General features: G+C 36.3%; 1 protein-coding gene across 3 annotated transcripts in view; it reads right to left on the bottom strand.

Annotated features, from left to right (window-relative positions):
• Positions 1-7477: 7477 nt before the first annotated feature.
• The window catches only part of LOC146364643 (metabotropic glutamate receptor 4-like), a 189998-nt gene continuing 171930 nt past the window's right edge, over positions 7478-25545 (bottom strand). For 2 of the 3 annotated variants that reach the window (XM_084915996.1, XM_084915997.1), the window contains 4 exons: positions 21951-22087; positions 18413-19348; positions 13600-13846; positions 7478-10252 (listed from right to left, as the gene is read on the bottom strand). In XM_084915996.1, the coding sequence (XP_084772122.1) occupies positions 10203-10252; positions 13600-13846; positions 18413-19348; positions 21951-22087 (1370 nt within the window). In that variant the 3' untranslated portion in view covers positions 7478-10202. Of the gene's footprint in view, positions 10253-12817; positions 12864-13599; positions 13847-18412; positions 19349-21950; positions 22088-25545 lie in introns of all 3 variants that reach the window. The other variant, XM_084915998.1, reaches the window with a different exon arrangement.

Raw genomic sequence — 25545 nt, 5'->3', positions numbered from 1 at the left:
CACCATCATTTTTGCATTGTTTTTTAACTTTAGCATTGGTAATATTTTGTCCATTCAAAAATAAAGTGGGAAACAAAATATCCTTAAAAGTTGTACGCTATGATTTAAAAACCAGGTTTCATGTTTGTTAATGTAGGAGATACAATAGTTGAGCAATAATGCAAACATGCTACAGTGCATCAGAGTGCCAGCTGTTGACAATGTTAATTATAAATAAGAAAGTTAAAAAAAAAAAAGAGACTCAGATAAAGTATTTAACAGTTAGCTTCATTAAGGAAATGCCCAAACTTAACAGTGTAAATGTCCTTCCTCTTTTATGTTGCTTTATTTTAACTAATGGCTTAAAGTGGTTAGGAGATACTGAAACAGTATTACGATGAGACTTACAAAGAATGTGGGACGGGGTGTAAAGTGAGGACGTCAGTGAAGTTTATTTCACCTATTAGCAAGCCTGGAACTTTGGAGAAATGTATCATAGGGTTTATTTTTGTGATATTTCGGATAGTAAATGATTATTAAAACCACTTATACATTTTCCACTTATACATTTTTCATGTATTTTTAGTTCTACTCTTGATATATTTTCAACTGTGACAGACAGAGGAGATTTTTAATGGCTGCATAAACTTGCACACGTTTTTCTCTGCAGTTTTAAAGGGGAAGCCAAGTGTGTTGCTGATTGCATATTTATCTTTTCTCAACTGGGTTCCATTATGCTGTCATGCAGTTTATGATTATTTGAGGTCCAAGAAAATGCTGCTATGATGCATAATGAGTTTCTTCCCAGCTGGTTTAAATGTTTGCAGTAGATATGTGCTTGTTTGAATTTCAATGATCAGATATGAGAGTAGAGACTTCCTCAACCTGATTGTTTGATGGAGCATGACCATAAACTCAACTTCTCAGGAATAAACACAGTAAAGTTGCTCTACACAAATAATGTATTCTAAAATACTACGTGTCATCTTAAGATGTACAAGCCCTTTAAACATTCATAAAGCCACACACCAATGCTCATGTTCAAACAAACTGATCAAGCAGTTCTTCATGACAGGGGGCTTTTAGGATATGCATGAACCGTACAACGAATTTCCTGAAGCTGAATCCCTAATCTATGTGAATGTTATTGAGGTGTTACTGCTGTTGAGCAAAAACATTCATGTTGGGCTACAGTAACTGTCTTATCAACATACATTGCATAATTGTTGAGCTTCTCCACTTTATGTTACACGATGGTTAGAAGTATAGCATGGTATTTTTAAATTGGAGGTTGCTGATCTAGCTGTTTATTGTCACACACATATATGTGCCTGCTGGTGCATGTGAGAATTTAACAGTGATTGCCTGTTATTCTTATCCTCAGCAGATACATTTGTTATTGCATAAAGTAATTATTACTGATACTGATCTAACTTATTTGCACAAGCATTTAGCACTGGAAAAATATTTTTGGTTGTTTGATGGAATGTTTCAGTCATGAATCATGAGTTAATAAGCAATGTGCTAGGAACAGATCACAATTTTAATTTGTGCCTTGAATAGAATTCTGCTCTAAATCCATCTGGAACTGGAGCCTTTTCATTGGGTGTGCTTTTCAGGGCTTTCTGGAGTTCCCTTGACATCAGCAGTAAATCCAGGGCCACTGGTTGACATTCTTATATTTTTTGGAAGGGTTATGTTATCAAGAAACGGATCACTTTTGTCTTTACACGGGTTCATCTGTGGTGAATATTAAGTTTTGTAAAAGTCCCTGAAAGTGGTGTTTTTTTCTTTAAGGATCATATTTTGTATTTCCAGTTATGTCTTTAACAGCACATATAGTAGTTTTTTCTTTATTAATTTTAACTGGTTAGCTACAAATCAGTCTGATTTGTTACCATGTTCAAAATTTTGCAAGCAAAGTATTTGTACTAAGAATTACATTTAATTCTAGTTGTGCTTAACATATTTTGTTCAGCATTTCCTGTTCCTCAGAGGACGCATAGGGTTCTTCTAAGGATGTAATGGATTTCCTCTAATTTCCGAATAGGTTTGTTGTTATGTGATGAAAATGAATGTATTTTACCTCCCATCACAGTTTTACCTTTCCTCCCAGATTCTGATGTTCCAGGCAGGTCATTACAGTCTAAATATAAAACCCATTATTTTTTAACAAATATTTAATAAAAATCTTCATCTTTAAGCTATGATGTATTAAATTTCCAGTTTTTACTTAGGGAATGACCTTCTTATTTATTAGAATTAAAGACACAGGAGCATGATCGCTAACAGCTATAGGTTGTATCTCAGTGTCTGAAATGTCACTCAGCAGGGAGCTCCTGACAAGGAAATAATCCAGACAGAGTAAGAGTGGTGGACATGTGAGAAGTAAGTATATTTCCTGCATTTGGGGTGAAGAGATCGCCATGTGTTGCAAAATCTGCCAATTGTGCTGAGTTCCAGCTGCACTGAGCCTGTCCATTTCTTCATTTAGTCCAAAGTTGAGGTCGCCCCCAAGAACAAGTGAGCAATCTAGGTGTTCCTACAGTGCGGTTAAAAAAAAGCGTGTAAGAATGAGGTGTCATCAACATTTGGGCCATATACACTCACAACTTTTTGTTGTTGTATATATAGTTTAAATATTAGAAATCTACCCTCTGGATCTATAACTGTGTTGAGTACTGTGAAATTAACATTTTTATATATTAAAATTGCTACTCCCAGAGTTATAGCAGGCTGAGAACTCATTAAGAAACTCAGGTGTTTTAAGTTCATCTGTAACTGTGGCAGGCCTTTGAGACTCTTGTAGTAAGACGTCTGCCTGTAGATTTTTAAGCTGGTTAAAAGTCTTTAACCTCTTCTCTCTGGAGCCAGCTCCACTCACATTCCTTGGGATAAACTTTAGTGTGTCCATAGTTGTGTCTATCAAGCATAGAAAGTGTGGTGAGATGTGCCATAAAAGTGCAATACATAGACCCGAGTGGTGCTTGATGTCTGATTATATGTGTGCACATTAACTAAATGAGCAAATGGATGTGCTGACGCTGAGAGTATCACATCTGTGCATGATCATGCTGTGCAGGTGAAATAATCATTATGTAAAGATTGAAAGGAAAACTCATTGAGAACAAAAGAGTAACCCATAATCTTAGAGAAAAGTTGCCTGTGACGACCCACTGCACAAAGTCATGGCAGAGTGACGCTCTTTAGGAGTCATTTTTGAATGTACAGTTTTGGTCTACTGATGGGTTGTTTTGTAACGCCTACTGAACTTCTACAGTTGATGTCCATAGGACCTCCGTGTAAGGGCTATTTATAGTCCAAATGTAGTTGTTGTGGATGTCTTTTCAATGTCAAACTTTTTAGACATTGTTTTTATAACGCTTCTAGTCACATCTTTCTAGAGGGTGGAGGAATGCTGAGTGATCAGCGGACCTTTCCAAATGGTGCAAGCTCTTGAGCTAAAACAAAAGTGAGCAGCTGCGTGATGGATTTCGGAGCAGCAGTGTCCTCAGCTTCTCACAGTCAGTTTGCAAAATGTGTGCACCGACAAAGACTGTTGAGCAGATAGTCCAGTTCATACATACTGACTTACACAAACTTGTACTTTCCATCCAAACTTCTCTCAGAGCAGGCTAACGATCACAACCACATTCACTTCCTCCTACAAAGCGCTTTACAATAACACAAGACACCAACCTCACTAAAATAAAATCGAACTATATATAATTGAAATGTTCTTTTAAACTTGTTATACACATTGTACTCTTTTCTAAATACTTTAAACATTTTACATTTTAACATTGATTTCAAAGTTTTTAATATTTCAAACAAAATTTAACAAATGACAGTTTTAACCTGGTTACAAACAAATAAGTTAATTAAAATAAGTAAACTAGGAAAATCTAAAATAAAATTAAAAAATCAACGTGCTGAATAAATCAATAGGTTAACACATAATAAAAAGTGTTTGTTTATAAATAATCTGTATTCATATGTATCATGTTGATAACAACAATGCTAATATTGTTAAATTAAAAAATGCATTTATTAATCTAGTAAATTCCCTGCAGCTGTAATGGACGTCCACAAAATTACTATTGAAGGTTTGAAAGTGAGGTAATTTGCCAGGAAGATCAAACAATTCAAGAGCTTGATAGTTATCATTCATAGTCATTTGGAAGCAGAACTCTATCACAGGTCCCTAAGGAAAAAATAGTTTTCTCCAACTGGTTTGATGTGTGGTCGCTGTAGCTTGCTGGCAGTCGCTGTGAAATTGATTGCTAAAGCCGCAGTCACACATGCCTAGAGACTGATCAGTGATAGGCTGGTTGGCCGTGGCATCTGTTGTGACGCTTACACCTTTAATGAAGACTCACAAGTGGTAGCTTTATTTTGATACCAAGATGGTTAATACAGAATTTTTAATTGCAGTGAAATACTAAATTTATTTTTGGAATGCGATTTCCACGCAGGAATCTCAAAAAGAACCCTGGGGGTTTAGATGCCGAGGTAGCTATGTCACTAGTTTCTTCTAGGTATGTGTGTTAATTATGAATTGGTTCTAATTGTAGAATAATTTTTGTTCAGGAGGCTGCCATTTGCAGTTTTAAATAAAAATGATCAGCTAAAGTCAATCATTGTCAACCTAAGGTCTTTTAAATTTTGTTAAAACTTACACTGCTTTCATATTGTTCAGGCAACAATCACTCAGAAGAAATTAGAATCAAACAAATTCATAATTTCATAGTAATTACTACTACTTTCTCTGAGTCAGGTCACGGGAGGTCCAAATTAAATTGCTGCCACAGGCTTTCAGTAATGGGGCACACATATGTATAGGTTGTCATCATGATTTATTGTACTACACAAGAAATTTTCACCCCTTCCAGTCTTCTGTCTTATTTTTTTCCTTTTTAAAGAGCTTTGCTAAAAAAAAATTGTGTATGTGGCATAAACATTTCAGTGATTTGATAAAAGAAATATAATGAAAGAAATAAAAATAACATCAACATTTTTTTTCTTAACATTCAATGCAGAGTTGCAACTTTATTTTTATGCATCAAAATATGTTATATATTATTCATGTCAAGAAAGAATGCAGGCTCACATTGCAAGTAGGTACTAACTGGCCTAGTTTGATTTCTTTGTCATTTAAAACTTGCTGCCTTCCATCTTCATCATTTACACTAAACCCTTGTGCAGTGATGGGAAGTAAAAAAGTACAAATACTTGTACTTTTACTCCCTGCATTTTTACACTAATATCTACTCCTTTGTTTGTTTTGTTTGTTTTTAAGTGCAGGTGTTCCAATTTGTGGTCATGGTACTCCACCCTCAGAGAGCATATAGGGAGTAAAGACTTTTAGGTGGCATTTAATTTCAAATGCAAGGTTTCTTATAGCTCAACAACAATCATCAAACATTCAAAGTGTTTGTGTGCAGCTTTCCCACACATTGTCTGCTAGCTAAACATTCAGCTGCTGTATTTCCCAGGGAGAGAAATGAGTGAGAGCTAACTTTACTCAGAGATAGAGAAAGATAAAAAAAAAAAAAGACAGTTCAGGAGAGGAAGAAGAGAGGTTTCATTTAAAGGTTAGGACTGCTTAGTAGTATTTGATGAACTGACATTTAAAGTTTACATGTAAGTTCTCATTTTTTAAAATTGAATATTGGATCTTTTTCTACGCTCATGTTTCACACAATTAATTCAAGCTAAGTACATTTAATAGAATTAGAATTTAGACTGTCTGAAATAAGGTTTTATTCCCATGTACTAATGTAATTTTATTGCACTAATATAGGACAATGTTCACTTAGCTTCTTCCAAAAATAGCGGGTCAAGACATCCTCAAAAGAGGTCCTTACTTTGAGCACATTTCAGAGACTGTATTTTTTCATTTACCACAGTATTTCTTTACCACAGTATTTCTTTAACATAAGTATCTATACATCTACTTAAGTACAGAATATTTGTACTTTTGCCACCTCTGTCCTTGTGTAATGCCTGCATTAGCTCACAGAAACGGCATCAGTCACACAGAGTCCAACACATGGGCAACACCACATATAGCTATTTGGACACCCTGAAAATATTTGAGCAAAAATAAGCTACTATCAACTTTCTGACCACAAATGTAAACAAATAACAATAAAAAAAGTTGATGTCATTCCTCCAGCACTGCACCACAGGGTCTACACTTACTACATCTTATACATTTGTGTCTCCGGCACATTTAGAAAGAAACAAGCACCTCAGCAATATTTAACGCTTTTCTCTTGGGTACAAAATGAAATACCCACTCACTGGTTAGAGCAGCCAAGTGGAAATATTAACGTGATATTTCAAATGAGAAACCCCTTTTTATTTTCAGCATGTATTCCCCCAGTGGTCTCATGAGCAGTAGCCTATTCATTAATTTGAACACTGGAAATGTTAAAGCAGTTATAATATTGTTAATGGGGAAATATTCAAATGACTTGGCTTTTCTTAATTATTTGGATGAAATAAGCATTAGAAATGGAACAAAAAAAAAACCAAACCCCAATAATCTCTGCGTCCTCGGTGAGTAGCATAAATGGTTGATAGCTAGGGATAACAGAGGTATAGAAATTATGCAGCAGTGCCGGGTAATTTGAAAGCCATCATCTTACATACAACAAACAAACGGGTAACACTTAAAATTAACTTAAAATTGTATCTTTAAAATACTTTCTTCTTGCCTACGGTATACACTACTCTACAGAAGTCTCAAAACACTGCTTACTTCTTTATGTTTTGCTTCCAAGGACTCAGACTTTCTGTTAATGTTTAAAGTAGTCTTGAACAATAGTTTCCCAGGTTGTAGTTATTCGAACATTTTTCACAAGCTTTCAGTCTTGGCCATTCTCAGTTCAGTTTAAAATTATTATTATTATTATTTTTTACTAATTTCAAGCACAACAAAGGCACGTAAGTGAAGGGACGAACCAGTGTTGTGTCTACATGTAATAGGGAATTTTGTGTTAACAGACCACTCTGCATTGAATCATACTTATACTCTGGCTTTCTTCCACATCATGTCTTTTGTCCTCTCTTCCTTCTCTCACCCCAACTGGTTGCGGTAGATGGCCACCCCTCCCTAGGCATGGTTCTGCTGGAGATTTCTTCCTCTAAAAAGGGAGTTTTTCCTTCCCACTGTCGCCAAAGTGCTTGCACATAGAGGGTTATATGATTATTGGGGTTTTTTCTGTATGTATTATTGTAGTCAGACTTTGATCGCTTGGAGAAAGGTTCCGTCAATTAACAGTTTGTGCAACTGCCTTGTGATTAGAAAGTGGTTATCCACAGGTTGTTAGTGTTGGATTTACAACCTGTGTCCTATTTTTACTATATTGTGACTGAACCATAAGTAGGCATTCATTTAATCTAGAAGACAACAGAATACTCATAAAAATAATTTTAAATGTTGCTTTCTTTGCTAAGGAAATGCTTACTAAGAAGACACACCAACAACGTGTTAACAAAACAATCTTTTTATTAGAAATATCTTGTATAAAAATGAACATGCTCTACACAGCTTATTTTTTTTATAGATAGTTCATAAATATCCAGGCACTGTAACTGTTTTTTTTCTCTTTTTTTTTTAAATAATTTGGTACATAAAGCAGACATGATCAATCAATTTTAATAACATACATTAACTTGCCATTTAATTTCAGTCAGCAATTACATATTCTATTTTGTAACACAGACAGTGTTTTAGAAAAATAAAAGTAGGTGGGGAGGGGGGTCGTGGCAAAAAAGCAGTAAAATGATCATATTCACAAACACAAACAATCCCACAAACAATACTTTATCAAATGAGAAAACAACATTTGCGCAACACCTTAGACTCGTTGAAGCTGAGAGCTGAGAGAATCATTGATCAAAAAGCAAAATATTTGTAAGTTATAATCCTCTGCAGTAGTCTGGACTTTATGCCTTTCTCTCCAATTTTTCCACATGACTTTCTTATGGGTTTTGACATGCAACATACAATTTTTGCATTACTGAGGATAACATTTAATGAGACAAAAAATCCAGAGAATACTGTTATTAGTCATATTTTAGAGAATGGAAACAGTAATGGTGTTTACACATTTTAAATTGTACACTGAATTCTTCCTTAATAATGTTTAAACTGAACAACTGAAAGGTAATACTGGCAACACAAACATGATGAAAGAACCATGGAACATTTAGCAGAAATAGTTTAATGGATATGAGGCACAGAATGAAGGCAGTGGCCCTTATTTATCAAGCAAGTATTCATACCTTTGATTTTTTTTATGTTCAGTACTGTGAAAACCAATTAATTAGTAGGCATGGAGCAGTGATGGAGCAGTGATGTATCACTGTAGAGATTTAAAGCGGTACTTAGAGACTCTTGATCACTAGGGGGCAGAAATACTTCAAAGTAAACCCGAGAAACTACCGGCTGGTTAACATTTAAACAAACAGTTCTTTTTGCACATCCTTTATACACAAACAAAGAAGTGTATCCTGCTGGTGTCATGTTTATGGCCTTTTGTCTATATTTGGGTTTCCAGCAATTTCTGTGGAAAAAATAGGTGGGTCTTGCTAAACACCAAATCAAATTGTTTGCTGGAAGCAAGACATAATTAAGATAGCTGCCAAGTGGAAGGTGAACTTGCTACTACTTAGTACAGCATGGCTGTATCTTTTATTGATATATAATAGTCAGACAATGGACTGAATGTTAATTTAAATTGTTACAGTATATGTTGAAACAATATATCATATTGCTAATTATGTTTGAACTTTTTGACCAGTTGTCTGAACTAAGTCAATACCTTTTCAAAATTGGTATTAACGCCGGCTAGCTACTTGAGCCTTGTTTTAAATCAAAAAAATTATTTTAAAAATATAATTTATCATTTACACTTCAGGCTTAAAATCCAAGACCCAGAAGAGGAATGCATTTTTTCCATAAAAATATTTTGCAAGGACACAGATTAGTCTTGCAGTGCATTTCTTCTATCCCATTTATCATATGTTGTCAGGCTTTAATAACAATATGTCTGGCATGACAACAGCTTGTTGTTGTCTTTTTTTCTTTAAAAATCTACTATACCACAATACCCTGCATTAAGGTACAGAGTATACAGTCTTTATTACAAGTCTTACAATCTTATTGAATTTTAATCAAAACTCTTTTAGGCTAAATTTGTCAATTACTTTCAACGCTGCAAGTGAAATTTTGACAGTCTTTCAAAAGGCTTCAATAGGTGCATGATAAATAAGAGCCCCTTAATCTCAGATGTTTAGAGTCAAGTGTCCAAGTCCTGACTGACATTTATGGAATGTGATGTCAACCATAGAGCTATTGCATGGCAATTTGTGTTTGGTTTGTTTGACTTATTTTCATTCAGCAGAGGGATACCCCAAAAATGACATCTCCACTGTGAATGACAACGATGACAAATGTTGCATTCCACAGACGTTGACAACACAGCACAGTACACGTGATGCTCCCATAAGCATGCTCTGGGACTGTACACTAGGATTGCCAAAATGGTGGTGTCCTCATTATTATGAAACAGTAAAAAAAAAACTACTGGGGAGACCCACTGCTTTATTTTCATGTGTTTCAGATATATTTAGTTCATGTAGGAATACTGAGTGTACTGTCGTAAGGCATGTACAGTCTGAAGAGTACTGCAGCTTTCAACTCCAAATACACCTGTAACCAAAAATAACTATTACATTTTTTACACCACTTCATTTCATCAGCTGCATTTGATAAAAACAGAATGCTTTCCCCTGTTTTTACTGAAATGAGACAAACAATTCAGTATCAGAGAGAACTGAACTTGTGCTCTATACACTTCAGAAAAAAAAATAAAAATCTGTAGGCTCCAGGTGGTTCATTCAGCCTGCATCTGGAAACGTCACTGATCAATACTCAGGGTGGGAAGAGGAAAATTAACTGTCCAAGCTCCCTTACATCTCTTCTCTCCCTCCTACAAGCTACTAATTTATCATAAAATTTGCATCCAAGCCTTTACATGATTCCATAAAAAAAATATGACATCCTTTGGAGTGACAAATTCCCATCTTTCCACCCCAATCCTCTGATGTAGCAGCTTGAAAGTTCTCCAGTGTATCCCCAATATGCCCCCAGAATCAGGTGATTTCTCCTCAGGCAGGCCTTTTCTCCTCTTCCACGGCTCATCTCGGTCTTAGATGGCATGGTTACTGTAGCTTATGTATGTCTGCTTTGAGGCCAACACTGTAATAATAGGGAAGAAGAAAGAAGGGTTAAAAATGCAATGGGTGAGATTCAAATAGGCAATCATAGTGTTGGAATTCTGATTTTTGTAAAGTTCTCCTTATGAACAACTCAAGTAAACAAGCACAAGTGAAACTAATTTTAATAGCTTGATGCTAATGTTAAATTATCTTAATGTCTTGCATGCTCATGTCTAAGATACAAAATAAACTGTTAGTAATGTGTAAAATGCACAAATTCAACAATATCTGTAATCTCAGCCCATCTAATAAAAGCTGCAACCAACATAAATATATATCATAAAAGTATGATAAAAGAGAAACAGCTTGTTTTTATCTAACTAGCTGTCCGTTTCTTCTTTTTTGGATGGTAATAAATGTTCCCTTGTTTATGGAGGATGTGCTGGTTTCTAAAGAAGAGGTTCTGTTCATTTTCTTATGGCGTATATAACGTTTGGGTTCAGTTATCCAAATGATTAGTTACTGTTAATCTTTTGATTGTTTTTATTAAAATAATAAGAGTTTGAAAATATTTAGTAAAATTACTTTTATATTAAAAAATAATATCTGTTAAATGTAAAAGGAATCCTCATCTAAAATCCTTTAACCCTCCAAATGACATTATTAGATCTAGTCTAAAAATCCAAAAAATATATAATGTACATATGACGTGAAATGGAATTATCCTCACATTTTACAGGTATATTAATACAGGTAATAAATATTAATTATTTATTAATTTGTATTATCATTTCTTTCAACAGAGTTTATCATGTCACCTTTCTCAACACAGCAGACACTGTAGTTTGAATGCATCATGGAATCTGTGATTTTCATTGGTATTACATTGGTATTGGTATGTCATATTACTCTTTCATTGTTCACTTTTGATGCCATGTGCTTTATTTTTAGAGTTGACCACCACAAATACTCATCTTGGTTTAGGCAGGAAAACTGCTTTGTTAGAATTTGGGTTAAAATACTGCAGCAGCTCTTTCTTTTCAATGCTTTGCTGTTAGTTTGGCATGGGTGCCTTGAGGAATCACGAAAACATCTGTGGTGCCAGTATAAAACCATCTTCCAACGCTGACAGTAAATAAAAATGTAACAATTCCTGCCTGTGTACAGATGCATCATATTTCCATGTTTTCCTCTTGTTTTCCCATGAGATAAGTCTGTCTGGTAATATTGCAGACATTTTAAAAACATAGTATCATAAGATTTGACAGCAATGCAAAATTATTCAGAGTCACTTGAGTTTTGCACTCATATGTACCTGGTTCTACAGCATAGAAAAATCAGGAAAACTCTCTATTTTTTTAGATTATACTATTAAATTGCAATTCCAAAATACAAACTACTAAACTACCAAGCAGTTCACAGCAGTAGAATAAAATACGGGAGTAACCATTCAAATACAAGTATTTTAGTGCATGCAACGACCTGTGGTTTCTATGTGCATCAAGCAAAGCATGCAGCAGTCAATGTATTACCATTCTTAACTGTGGTGTTTTACATGTAAAATACAATTAAGGCAATATGTGATCTGTCCCGGCCGTATAGCTTTTGCTATCAAAGTTTGATAATGGTTCTAATTATTCTTTTCATTGTTTGTGGAAATTTGTGAGCTGTGAATGAAGCACATAAGTCAGATGACCAGAGGGCAGACCACAGCAATCATAACAAACCCAAACCACTGGTCAAATGTGACTTTCATACGTACAGTACCCATGAGTATGTGTGCAGTCATGCTTGTCTGCACACATATGTCTGTGCAAATGTGAGTGTATGTGTAATTTTTAAAAGTAAAACTGTCCTCAGCAAGCATGCTCGGTGGTGGTAATCACAATACCAATCTGCCAATCTGCCTACAGCAGCCTTGGCTGATTGAATATGTCAGAAGGGATGAATCCAATCAGAAGACGGCTGAAAGCCAGAGTAGGGGCAAAAGTGCTGCAGAGGAGAGATGTGCAATGGTAAATGCTTCTGGTATATTTGTCAGGGCCATACTGGGTGGGTGAATGGGGGCGGTATTCTTGCCATTTCATCCAAAGCATATCTTCCAAGAAAAGCATTGATAAATGAACCTTATTTGAATATTTATATGCTGCGAGGCCAAGATAAAGAATAGATGGTCCAGAAAGAATTGGAGCTGGCAGACCCATCTGTCTTTTCCTGTTCACTCTTATTGTTGTTGTTGTCCCATTACCACAAATTCCTTCTTTTGTCAACAGGGAAACAAATTACAGGGGACACATGGCTATCGCTTGTCTCCTCTCCGGCAGAGGGTTGTCATCTTCTCACATTAACAGGCTTTACCATGCTGATTGGCCATTTTACAGCACCACACACAAATATTGTTTATCCAAGTTAATATCCCTTGGTCCAGGGTGGATTTGTGACTGTGTGATTAATGCTTTATGTCATTCAGGGTGCTGAATTTTAGCAGGGATGCTTTTTTGCATTGTGTAGGCAGGCACAGGTGTTGTGGTGAACATTAGCAGAAATTAACAGAAAAAGTGCTCACGGATGATAGAAGAGCAAAGTTATTTTCTAATCAGGTTACCTGAGAGTCTAAAGTCCCTCACAAGGCTCCCCTCCCTCAACACAATCTGACACATAAGCACAAAGAGCAGTTGTTAGATTCACAGTTTAAACCAGAGGTTAAGTCTCAGCACCTATAAACGGGTTCTGTAATTGGATAAGATATACTGTAACAATTCCCTTTCAAGATAAGAAGAAAACATACACGTAAGTGTAAGTTGTCTTTTTTTTTAGTCCGGATATATATCATGGTATATTGTTCAGCTTGTCAGAGTAAAAAATCAGTACCTTAAGTAATCACAACATGTGGGGGTGCTTGACTGGATTTATGCCTGCCCCCACACAGGCACTGCCTGTTCATACCATTTGTCTTGGTGATTGAAATATCCTCATCTCCAACACTGAGCTATCCTTGCTTTTATCCCTTTCAGAATAGTATGGGCCCCCTGCCACACCTTCTGACTGGCAAATCCAGTATCAATATAGTTTTTGAAAATTAAACTATTTTGCTATTGCATACTATAAAATTAAAAAATAATCCTTCAAGTATAGAAAATTAACTTCCAGTCTTTTTTGAAGGGAACACTTAACTACTACTTCACTTATGTGCAAGTGAGAAGCTAATGTGACACAACCCCTATCACTTCTAATTATTCCCATCATTCTGTTTGTCAACTGTTAAAGAAAAATGTAATCTTCACTTAAAAGGAGTTCATTATTTTCTGCATACAGTGTGCATTAACAGATGCTGGTTGACCTGTCTTTCCTTTGTTGCATGGATGGATGTCATCGTGTGATACCAACCTTGTGTTTCAAGACTTTCACAAAGTTCAGATTTGGCCTCTCCGTTGGGCCTCAGGCCACCTTTAGGGTTGAACTTGTTGGACATGGTGGCTGCAGTGACCACAGCCTTTAGGCTGCGTTTGCGCTTGGGTACGTTCTGCTCTGGATGGAAAAGAACCACGTAGACTTTGGGCATGTAGAGCATACCCAGAGAGACCGATGCACTGAGGCTTATAGAGATGGTTAGGGTTGTAGTTTGGATGTACATCTGTATTGTAAAAGAGATAACAGAGACAAAATAATAATTTTTTTTTGGAAGCACTGTGTCATGGAAAGAAACATGATAGTCTCAAATTAAACTGCGTACATAACAAGACCGAGTGTTGCTCAGAGCCTTCCCAGTTCAAGCTACAGAATGAAGTCACTCTCCTTTAGCTAAAAGGAAGTTTAGTGGACGATATTTCTATGTTTCACATCTTATATAGCAAATTGTAACTCTGTGATGGAACACAGGAACGTTTATGTAAACTGGTGACTCCTGACTTCTACCGTCATTTCAGGGTTTGTTTATTTTATGATATGCATATAAAAAAAAGCCCCCCTGATGCATAGATGTTTTTACCCTGAGGTTTTAGACAACATCATTGTGTGTTTTCTGAAGCCAGTGACAGCTGCTACTCACAGCTGGGTAGCAGATACATAGCTATAGGCAACAACTGGGGAGTGGAAAGAAACATCCTACAGCATAATAAAAAGGCCTATATCATAAATTTTTCATTTATGATAATCACCCTAGAACTCATACACAGTACATCTCTAATTTGTTACTGTAGAGAATGCGACGAGTCAGGGCAGATGTTAGTAGGTAGACAACATTTGGCATTGATTCATTTTTATGACATGCTTTAAATTTCTGTTTAAGGTGCAAAACCAGTGAAAAATATGAAAATACAGTGTCCTCGATTTAAATGTTAGTTTCATGAATTTAACAAAGAAACTGTGATCCTACTTCATCTTTTTCCCAATATCATTGTGTGAAAACCTTAATTGAATAAAGGGGAAGTAGAGAACAGCTTACTTTGCCTCTCTAAAGTTGATGAACACAAGGCAGTAAGTGTACAGTGAAACACAGCTGAGAAACATCCTTCAAAGAGATTTGCCCAAGGTTTTGTTTGACATTACATTTGCAGACATCACAAATGACAGAGCTGTTTGACATGGGAATAGCCAAAAGGGCTCTTGTCAACAGTTATAGATGATGTTTCCCAACATACAGTTGTGACATTCTCCAATCAGCCATAACATTAAAACCTCTGGCCTTATATCCACTAGATCCCTCTCATGATGCCAAAATAACTGAACAATTGAGGCATAGTCCACAAGACCCATGAAAATGTCCCGTGGTATCTGGCACTAAGATATTAGTAGCAGTCTTTAAGATCTCTAAGTTTGTGATGTGGGGCCTGAATGAATCACACTTCCTTTTTTTATTGTAGGGGTTTTGGTGTTATTCTTTTTTAGTTATTCTTATGTTATTTGTTCTGTACTTGTATTAGATTATATTAATATATTGTGTAAATGTTATCAATATCAATTTAATAATGTAGTAAACCAAGAAAAGAGGTGGCTCAGAGATTTTAGGGTGTTTTTCTGTGGGCTACAGCCACCCCTGTGTAGTGTTCTCTTTGCTTGGGGCATTGCTTAATGTCGCTCTCTTTGTATGGTTTCTTTAGGAAAAGAAAATTACTCTGAAAATCTGGACTGCCCTTGCAATTTATTTCATCTCCATAAACCTCAAACCATATGGTTGCTAAAAAAAATGGTTTTCACACCCTGAAAACCCTTGAGAGACCCAGTTGTCTAGTCATCAGAGTTGTGTCAAAGGGCATTGCACTCATCCAGTTCTTCTGCTCACAACCTTTCTCTTACAGAATTTTAACTAGTCCAGTGGCCATCAGTACAACTAGATGTCAGTGTTGTAGCACAAGACAAAAATAACATTGGAAGTTACAAGGTGGTTTGTGTAGCATCAATGAGTGTTTTGTTTGGATTCTATAGGTATTATATTGTAGAGTGTTCAGTTAGTTCAAGTGGAAAGGCAATGCCATGTCATGTTGATGTAAAAAACAAAATGTAGAGAAGCTCTGTTGAAATTAAGCTGCCTAAAGCCATGTCAGAAAAAAAGATGTCAGTGGAAGATGGAGGTGATAGAGCTTTGTGCTCCATCATTACTGCAAACAGCACACGAGCATTCCCTGGTGATAGAGGGGGAGTGTTGTAATCTCCTGAGAAGATTACACATGGCCTAGGGTGAGTTTGGAACCCTAGCCCTCTAGAGTACAGAGTGGAGTTACTCTGTGAGGGCAGCCAAGACCCCTGTCCACTTCTATCAGCCTTTATGACATAAATTTTCCCCGACGTGCCGAAATGGTTACCAATCTTCACCATTGGCACAGTGAAAGAACAGGACCAGACATAGAAAGCATTATGAACTTTCATTGAAGTCAGATTGCTCCTTTTTGTTTTTATGCATTCCTTGTCCAGAGGTAACCCTACCTATTTGTGACCCATGTGAACACGATCACTGGATCACACTCCCACAAAGTTGCCAAGCCTTGGTAAAGTGTTCAGGCTTTTTGGTTTAGTTATATATTTATTTTTCTAGACTTTCGTGAAATCAACTAAAATGATTTTTAACAAAAAACTCTCCAGGTTAAATACACAGACAATACCCACTGCTACTACTTCAGATAGGCCATCCATCTGCTGAGGTGACTCCTTGTGAATAAGGGAGCAGCCTAAAGAAGCTTTTACCTTCTTGAAAAATGCTCTTAATCAGTAGACTTCCAGAATTTTGGCTGAGAAACTGTGTCATTTGAAACATGCAGTTCTATGGCCTTTTCATCCCAAACCATATTCTAACTTAGGTTCTTTCCCACCAGCCTTTGTGTTTAAGACTTTAGGCTTTGACTGTGAATATATCAAATTTAATGTTTTAATATGTCTGGTCTAATACTCATTCTTTTATGACAGGCCCATCCAGCGACAGCTTTGAGGGCTCCATTGTCTGCCGGTAGTAGCAGCTACACCAGGACAAAGCTGGATGGCAAGCCTCTTCTCTCATGAATAGGGAAAATACATACTGACACATAATGAAAGGAACAGACTTGTTTCATGGCAGACATTTTGACGTAATTTTGAATCTCAGTAGGAAAAGCATAGGTGTGATAAAGATGGCTTAGTTCAGTGTAAAGAGCCAGTATAAGCACTTTCAGTGGAATTATACCACCTAAGTCCAATGCAGCGATCATTAAAGCATCTAAAATGTGACAAGTTAAGATTTTAGCTGCAAAAAATTGTTAAATCTCTTCCTTAGAGATAACTGTGCTGTTACTAAGGCACTTTTTGTTGCTCTCTCCTTGTATTCATTTAAAAATAATGAAATTAAGAGCAGCATTATTCAACAAATCTTCCTATTACATAATATAAAAAATTGTAGGGTGAAGCTACAGCTGATAATGTATTTATGCAAAGTGAGAATCAGTTATAAATTTATATATAATGGGTGTAATTAGAATAATATTCGCTGAATAAATAAAACATAGTTCATCTGTTGATCACTGTTAAAGTGAATGGCTGGCGGATACAACAATGTATGTGAAGGGCCTTTTTCATCAGTCGTCATAGTTTGTGATGCTTTTTTTGTTTTGTTTTTTTACTGTTAGACTGTCCAGAGATTTAGCTTGCGGTGTAAATCAATATGACCTTCAGTCTTAGAACATGCCTTTGATTTGTATATGTGCCAGTTCAATTTAATTAAAACCCCGTAATACAGAGAATAATTTCTCCTATCATTTCATCCACCTGCTTTTCACTGTTGGACATACAAATGAAGGCCAGAAGTGATTTTCACCTTGGCTGCCTCATCAGTGGCTGTGTTTACGTTCATGAATTACCATAGCAAATGGCAGCAAGCATGTTCACAAAAAAACTGCTATCCATTGTAAGACAACCATATATTTCTTTTTTTCAAACTAAGGAGCTTTTTTTCCAAAAAACTCCAGATGTTACTATCAGAATATTGGTAGCCAATGTTCATGCAAATTTATCCCCACCTTTTTATGATATTAACAACCCAAAGGCTGCTGTTATGGCTATAGTACTCCCATATTGAAGCTTCTGTTGCAATTGGTGGTTTGACTTTTCCACTCTCTGCTTTTTAGATGTGCATCTGCGCTGTGCAACCTCAAAATTAGCACTTGTAAGAGCTAATTTGCGATTCACTTTCAACTGACAAGCAACATCAACAGCCACAGTAATTTTATGCTACTTCTCAAACATGCGTTATCTATTTCTGTGTGCATGAATGTGCAGTGATTGATTCAGCTTCACTGGGTGCAAATACTGAGTAGTCAAACACACATAGAAAGACAATTAAAGAAAACATATCCAAGCAAACTTGAGGTGAATGAATTATTCTCACAAACCCACTTTAAAAGCCTTGTAATCCCACAGTGGAGCACAAAGCCCATCAGCTCATGATGAATAGCTCCACATATACAGACACAAGGAGCTGATGCTTTACAACAAACAGTTTGAGTGGCCATTTTCTTCATAATAAAAAGCACAGGAAATATAAAAGAACTACAAATGGAAAACTGACACGTGAACATGCACAAGTGAATTCACTAGACTATTGTAGCCTTAAATAGAGAACTGCTGTTGAAAGCATACAGACTGCACTGGCATCATACCATTCTAAACCAGTTACACAACTGGGACAAATTCAATTTGTGACCTTACTCTTCTAGCAAATTTTAAATTTGATATTTACCTTTTCCGCTGATTGTGAGGTCCCGAAGAAGATAGGGATAAAGGCAAGCCACACAATGCAGGTGGTGTACATTGTGAAGCCGATAGGCTTGGCCTCGTTGAATGTCTCTGGAACCCCTCTAGTCTTGATGGCGTAAACTGTGCAGGTGACCATCAGAAGCATGCTATAACCCAGCAGACAGATGAGAGACAGGTCTGATATATCACATTTCAAAACGCCACGGGCCATGTCGGGATTTGCTGTGCGCTGGTCTTCATAGTCTATGATGGCTTGTGATGGGTCAACACCAAACCAGATGCACACTCCAAGGAGCTGCACTGATATCAGACTAAATGTGATAACTAACTGCGAGGCTGGGGAGATAAATCGAGGGGCACTGACCGACATCTTGCCCTGCTCAAAAATCCTGTAGATCCTATTTGTCTTGGTAAGCAGTGCTGCATAGCTTATACTCATACCCAGACCGAGGAAAATCCTTCGCAGTGAGCATACGACCACATCAGGAGCAGAGATCATAAGGAATGTTGTAGCATAGCACAGAAAGATACCTGTCAGCAACACATAGCTAAGCTCTCGACCAGATGCCTTAACAATTGGTGTATCATTGTAACGCACAAAGGTTACAACCACTAACAGAGTGGCCATAATCCCAAAGACTGCAATGAGGACTGGTATCACGGCCCATGGCGAGCTCCACTCTAGCTTGACAATGGGAATGGGAACGCAGCCAGTGTGGTTGTCATTGGGACGCAAATCAAAGCGGCACATCTTGCAGGTGTAATTGTCTGCCTGATACTGATAACCATCACAATTCTCGCAGTGCCAACAACAAGGAATTCCCTTCACTGTCTTCTTGCGCTGCCCGGGACGACAGGGTTGACTGCATATAGAGGAAGGGACTTCTTGAGTTTCACCAGGCCACTGCATGTCATTAGTCTACATGGAAATGTAAAAGAAAAAAAGAGCTTCAGTAACTCTGTCTACACAAAACATTTTTTCACATTTTTGTGTGTTTTTTAATCTATTTCCTATCTATATACTTGGCTTTTTCAAATGTAGTAGACGCAGAATATGCATAAGTGTATTTTATTGACATAATTTACTGTATCTTCCTATATTTTAATCATATAATTGTAAATATTTTCAGTTATTCATTATAGTACAATTGAAAATACATTGAAAGGGTTATTATTGAAAGAATATTGACAATATTTATTAATAAAATAATTAAGATATTAAGACACTTACTACATGATATATGAGTTACATTGAGACTGTTATTTATAGTTATTAGCATGGTTTCATTGGATCTAAGTTAAGTTTTATTAACTTAAATGGGTGTGGAAATGGACAGGAAAGTTTAATTCAAACATCCAAATAGTTAAATGATTGTTCTGACATTTCAAAAATGATGGTATTTCTTATTCTTCTTAGAGCTCTCAGCTACTGATGTTGGTGAGCTGGTGTTGTGTGTACTGCCATAACTCAGCTTCTTGATGTCTTTAATAATCCAAAATCCTATCTACAGTATGCATGTAAACAAAATAAGAACACACAGAGGGAGACTTATGAATCATTCATAGCAAAACGTGATGGATACATGTTTTTCCTCAGAGGGTTTGGCATTTAAAATATAGTAGTTTTGATACTTAAATATTCAGACACTGCAGATTCTGTGCACTATGTATACATTAAAAGGGAAATTTGTATTATTGTGTAAAGAATGACAGCAAATGTCAAAAAAAGGTTGATGCAAATAGTTGTGTAAAAATGTTGTGTACTCCATTACACACCTACTGCTATTGCCATGATTTTGAGTGTAAATGTGGTCACGCTGTATAATACTGTCTTTTGACCCAAAGCATCTCTGTTTCTATAAATTCTTGAGATTTGAGTCACTATTGTGTTGAATGATTCCCTATAAAGCTGCATATAAGCAAGATGTATTTAGCATAGTTTTGGATATTAGGGATAAGTTATGAGGAAGTGCATAAATTAAGCTTTACTACATATGGGTTTTCTGTTGCTGTAAATGTCACATGTAATGACCACAAGTTTAGAGACTGGTTTAGCATTGTTGGGGTGGGTTTAATCCAAATGACACTATAAATTTTACAGTTAGTTTAGTTTTTAGTTATTTATGTTAAGGCCCCAGTCACATAGGCCTAGAGACCAGTCAGCAAGCTACAGAAACTTTCCATCAGTAGGTATTCGCTGTTGATGGGAAGTGATTGCTGGCTATTGCCAGATGAAATTTTTCACATAGAGGACACCAAAAATCCTTCTTGTTATTGCTTCTGGAAGTCGCCTATAGTTTGCATGGAAGAGATTCACTAACTACTGAAGAGACCCAGATCACTGAATAGTAGTGAAAATTAAAAAGTATGATGCAATCAAAAAAGGGAGACTTTGAAAAAAAAAAAAAAAACAGTGCCTTTTTCCTTTCCTTCAAAATAAAATTCACAACTTTTACTCTGAAGGTGCCGAAAGCAACACATTTCAAAAGGTGCAACTTTTACTTTGAAAGCTAATGGGTTCTGGTTTGAATTAAAGCACCAGTATTCCATCCATTTTGTGGTCGCTTCATGTGAAACTGCTATATGGTGACACATTTAAGGTGCAGGTATCCACTGCAGTATTCTTCTGAAAGATGGATGTTGCCATTCAGGCAATACTGCCACATCAGCGCTGATACGGGGAAACCAGAAGCAAAGATTTGGAAAAACAGAGTGGGGATATTTTTTTAAAGCTTTCCACAAAGACACGTGGTTTCAAACTGTTGCAGCAACATCTTCCAATGTATAACCTCTATAATCTTTGAGGTTATGTGGTAATATATTATTAAAATGGCGGTTAAAAAAAGAAGAAGATGTGATTGCACACTTGTGTTTTCAACTTAGCTGCTGCGGCACCGGTCCAACGCATCAGGTTACAAAAATAGAGAAATGAACGATCGTTCAAAGCTAAAAATTATGTCACATCTGTTGGTGTGCACTGCTATTGTGGTGTCGCTTGGACCGGCAGTGTGACTTGGTATACGGTTAGCATAAAAGTGTCTTACACACCACAGTTTCAGTACAGTTTAGCAAGTAGTTGGTGGGTGTTTGTGGACAAATTAACATCTTCCATGAACACTACAGGTGACCAAGGCAATTTTCTATCAACCAAACCAATCATATGGAGGTTTTTAGTATATCACATATAACTTTGAAGTCAACTGCCAGCAAGCACTTGCAAACAGTGTTCACAATGTGGAATTTTTTTTCAGTTTCTCAGTCTGTCCAGTAGTTGAAACAAGTGATTATAGTTTCAATGTCATGTGTTTTTTAACTTCAACTTTAAAAATTGAACTTTAATGTTAACTTATACTTTGTAGAACTTTTAAAAGTTCAATTATTAATGAAAATTTGAAATATTGCTTCTTTGAATCAGTTACAATTCAGTTAGTTATCAGTTAACTGGGACATGACCACACAAAATCTAATCAGAAGAAAGCATACGATATTTCAGACATACCTAACAGTTTAAAAATACATACGTCTAGGTGGAGTTGATCTGTCCAGTGACCAATGATTTTGTATTCTGTGGTGTTTTTTGTTATCTGGTATTGGTAGATTTCATAACGACCAGGAGCATCTCCATTCTCATTGAAGACCACAGGGGTGCCAGCAATTCCTAAAGAAGATAAAGGCAAAAAAAGCAGTGTAGTTATTTTGTTTTAAAGAGGATACTATTAAAGCTGAAATCCAGTGTTGAACATTGCCATAAAAATTCAAGGTTTGATTTTCATGCCCTGAAATTAAATGAGGTTGCAAGGGGAACTTCAACTTTGTGCTGCTATAGTGTTAATGACGGCAGCAAAATAGATGTTGACAGGCATGTTCTCCAGGTCCTCTGAGAAGGGCCAGGGCTGCTGTCTGTTCATGTTCCCGTATCATTTCACACTCTTTCATTCTGCTTATTGCCCCATTGAGTGTTATCCACTAGGTCCCCACTCAGAGTGCTAACGAATGACAGCACTGATTTTGATTACCACTTTGAGGTCTCTCTCGTGTCCCTGCTTTTCTTTCCGAGCCAACCTACAATCCCCTCTTGAGCTTCAACTTGTTATAAAATTGTGTTTTAAGGAGTTGAAGATTTACAGAATTAGTGATGAGAGCCCACCACCTCACTTGTGAATGAACCAATAATGGTATCTCAGTTTGGCTGTTTGGTATGCCATATTTGTTTTTTCTCATTTAATGAAATCTGACACTAGTCAGAAATTCTTTAACATATAACATAAAAATCATGCAGACGCTTGACAGTGTTTTCCAGCACTAGTGGGAGTTTATCATGTTCCACAAGTATTGACTGTACTGTCCTCTGTGATAACCAGAAAGGGAATTGTTTGAGTGTTTTGTTCTTTTTTAATAGGTCACACTATTGATTGTTGATTGTTGTTTGAACCTGTGAGCCAGATTTGGAAACCTGTGAGCCAGATTTGGAAACCTGTGAGTCAAGCCTTTAGACCAGATGTATTCTCTCCACCAGTGCAGATTTGTGTTTGTCAGAGGTCTCATCAAAATCCATAGAACGTAATTGCATTAGTGTCATCCTGGTGTATCATCCAGAGAGCATGTCTGAGACAACAGCAGGCAGTAATTGCAATTATGAAGATTTTCTTGCTCACCTCAGCAATAGAAGAAATTTGAGTAGGATGTGTATTTCCACTAATTTGATTGCCTTAATCAATTAGTTTCACATCTTGGGAGATCTACATTTTGAGGAAATTGAAGACTGAGTTTAAGTGTTTCTTACTAACATGGAAATCAAATGGATAATACATTAATGCATGGGCATGATTAACAAGTACTCACATTGCATTACTTCATTTCAAAAGAGGTCAGCTGAAACGTGGGCAGTATCCAAATATTTGACCATTCCATTATTCTTATGTTGTGTCACTATGACGTTTGCATTTTTGGCATTAAATGCTTGGCGTCGTTGGTGCCATCTTAGTGAACTTTATTTCTTGCTTCATCTTTTTTTAAATCACATTACAAAAAAATCTAAGGACAGTACTGCTTTCCAGTTGCATGGCTTTCTGTACTGCAAGAACTGACGCTACAGTTCCCAGACCACCTTTCCATGGTTATTATCGAATCAATTTGCCAGATTTAGGGCCCCAAGGTGTTGCTGATCATCTTTTCAGTATTTACTCTTCAGCTTTTATTGTCTTTTATGACACTGGGCTCAAGAATAATGTAGTCTTTCAAATAGTGTCAGACCATCACAGTTTGGTGTTTTGCTTAAGATCTGTTATTATGGTATATACACACTGCAAGCTTAAATTTGTTATATTTGAACATTTTTAAGAATACGATCCAGATCAACACTACATATGATTTGCTCCACATCTACAGTATGTTTTGTGAAATTTGTCATGGTAGTGTTGGTGTATTCTGGCTAATAAACAAACAGAAAAATGAGCAGTCTAAGCATACATCAGTGATGTTTAAAATTCCCTCCATACCACGCGTGAACGTCAGTCCTGGATTCAGTGTAATATATTACTGTTTGTGATATTTTCTGCAATATATAAAGATATAAAATTTCCCAAGTTTTCGTATTTTTTTTATTTTTATTTAACCTTTATTTAACCAGGAATGTCCCGTTGAGATCAAAGACCTCTTTTTCAAGGGAGTCCTGGCCAAGAGGCAGCACATTTCCAAACAAATACATACGAACAAACAAAGTTAAAAAATTACACAAAACATTTAAACTTGATATGTTGCTCTGAAGATATGAGACATGCTTTATCTGACAGTGGTAAAAAAAATCCTCCCAAAAACACATAAACTTCTGCGTAATCCTATTTGCACCGACTAAACCTCCTAACAAATAGCATTTTGGTGAGGAATATCGACAGAGAGTCACTTCTCTTAATCTTTTGCTTTTAACATTCTGTTGTTCCTGGTTGCAATACCTGTAACCACAAAGTAGCTGTTTGGCCCTAGTGTATATGAAGATTTGACCTTTTCACCTTTGTGTTATTTGTTTATTTATTTGATTTTGTTACTCCACTGTTGACTTCCAGACCCTTGATACCATTGTCTCTGTTTAACACCGACATGTAAATAATACCCTCCACTGACTGTTGTGCCCTCCCATCCTCTTATGTGTCAGTGTAAATGCAATGCCTGTTGACTGGTTTTGGGTTATCTTTTCTTCCCAGACCCACTCTCTGGGCTGTTAATAGACACACCACCACAGGAGACCCTAAGAAACAGAACTTGGAGTAATTCCTTTGACAATTTGAAACATACTGTATAAATAGCTATGTTGAAACCCCAGACTAAAAGACAAATATTTAATTATGACATGTTTAATATTACTTACCTACTATCAGATTTATGGGCTGCAAGGTTTACTTTATAATGCTAAACGTAAAAATAGTATTAAACAGAATTAAGTTTGGACTTTTTCTTAAATCTAACCAATATCAATTTATTTCACTAATCAGGCATCAAAAAGTATCAATTTCATGTACAATATTTGTAAAGTTTTGGGTATCCTTTAGTCAGCATGTATGTCTATAGAAAATTCCCATAATACACAGGGATCATATGAATGCTGACATTGTTCAGAGCTTTTAGTCTCCGATTCTGTGAACTGAAAGACTCTTAAAAGCAAAGCGAGCTAGGCAGGATTCCGGTAATGTGAAGCATTGATTTTCTAGCCATCGCTGTTGAAAATTCGATGGCTTCAGTGCTGACAAACCTTCCAGTAACATAAAACCATGAATAAAATAATGCATAAAGATTTGAAGAACACTAATTTTGTACTGCACATCTATACATATAGCATTGCTGATTAAAGTTTTATGGTGCTACGAGGATTGATCTTTTAGAACTAACCAAAGATGACTCCTGGATACAAATCTAAACAATATCTTTACCTATTCCCTTTGTTTAATTTTGCACAAATATGGATTGACCTCCTTGCACAGTAATAAGCACACTCACAAACACTTTTGACATAGACGAATTTCCTGAGTTCTGCAGTGTTTCCTTTCAGTGTCCATTAGGGATGAAAACTGAAAGCTGCAAACACAAGTGTCAAGTTAAACTTTACTATCCTTGACAAGAACG

This window comes from Perissodus microlepis, chromosome 20 (genome assembly GCF_051167445.1).
Source record: "Perissodus microlepis isolate ML-2025 ecotype Zambia chromosome 20, ASM5116744v1, whole genome shotgun sequence".
Lineage (NCBI taxonomy): Eukaryota > Metazoa > Chordata > Actinopteri > Cichliformes > Cichlidae > Perissodus > Perissodus microlepis.
Note: the sequence above shows the minus strand (reverse complement) of the source record. Positions and strands in the feature narration are given on the sequence as shown.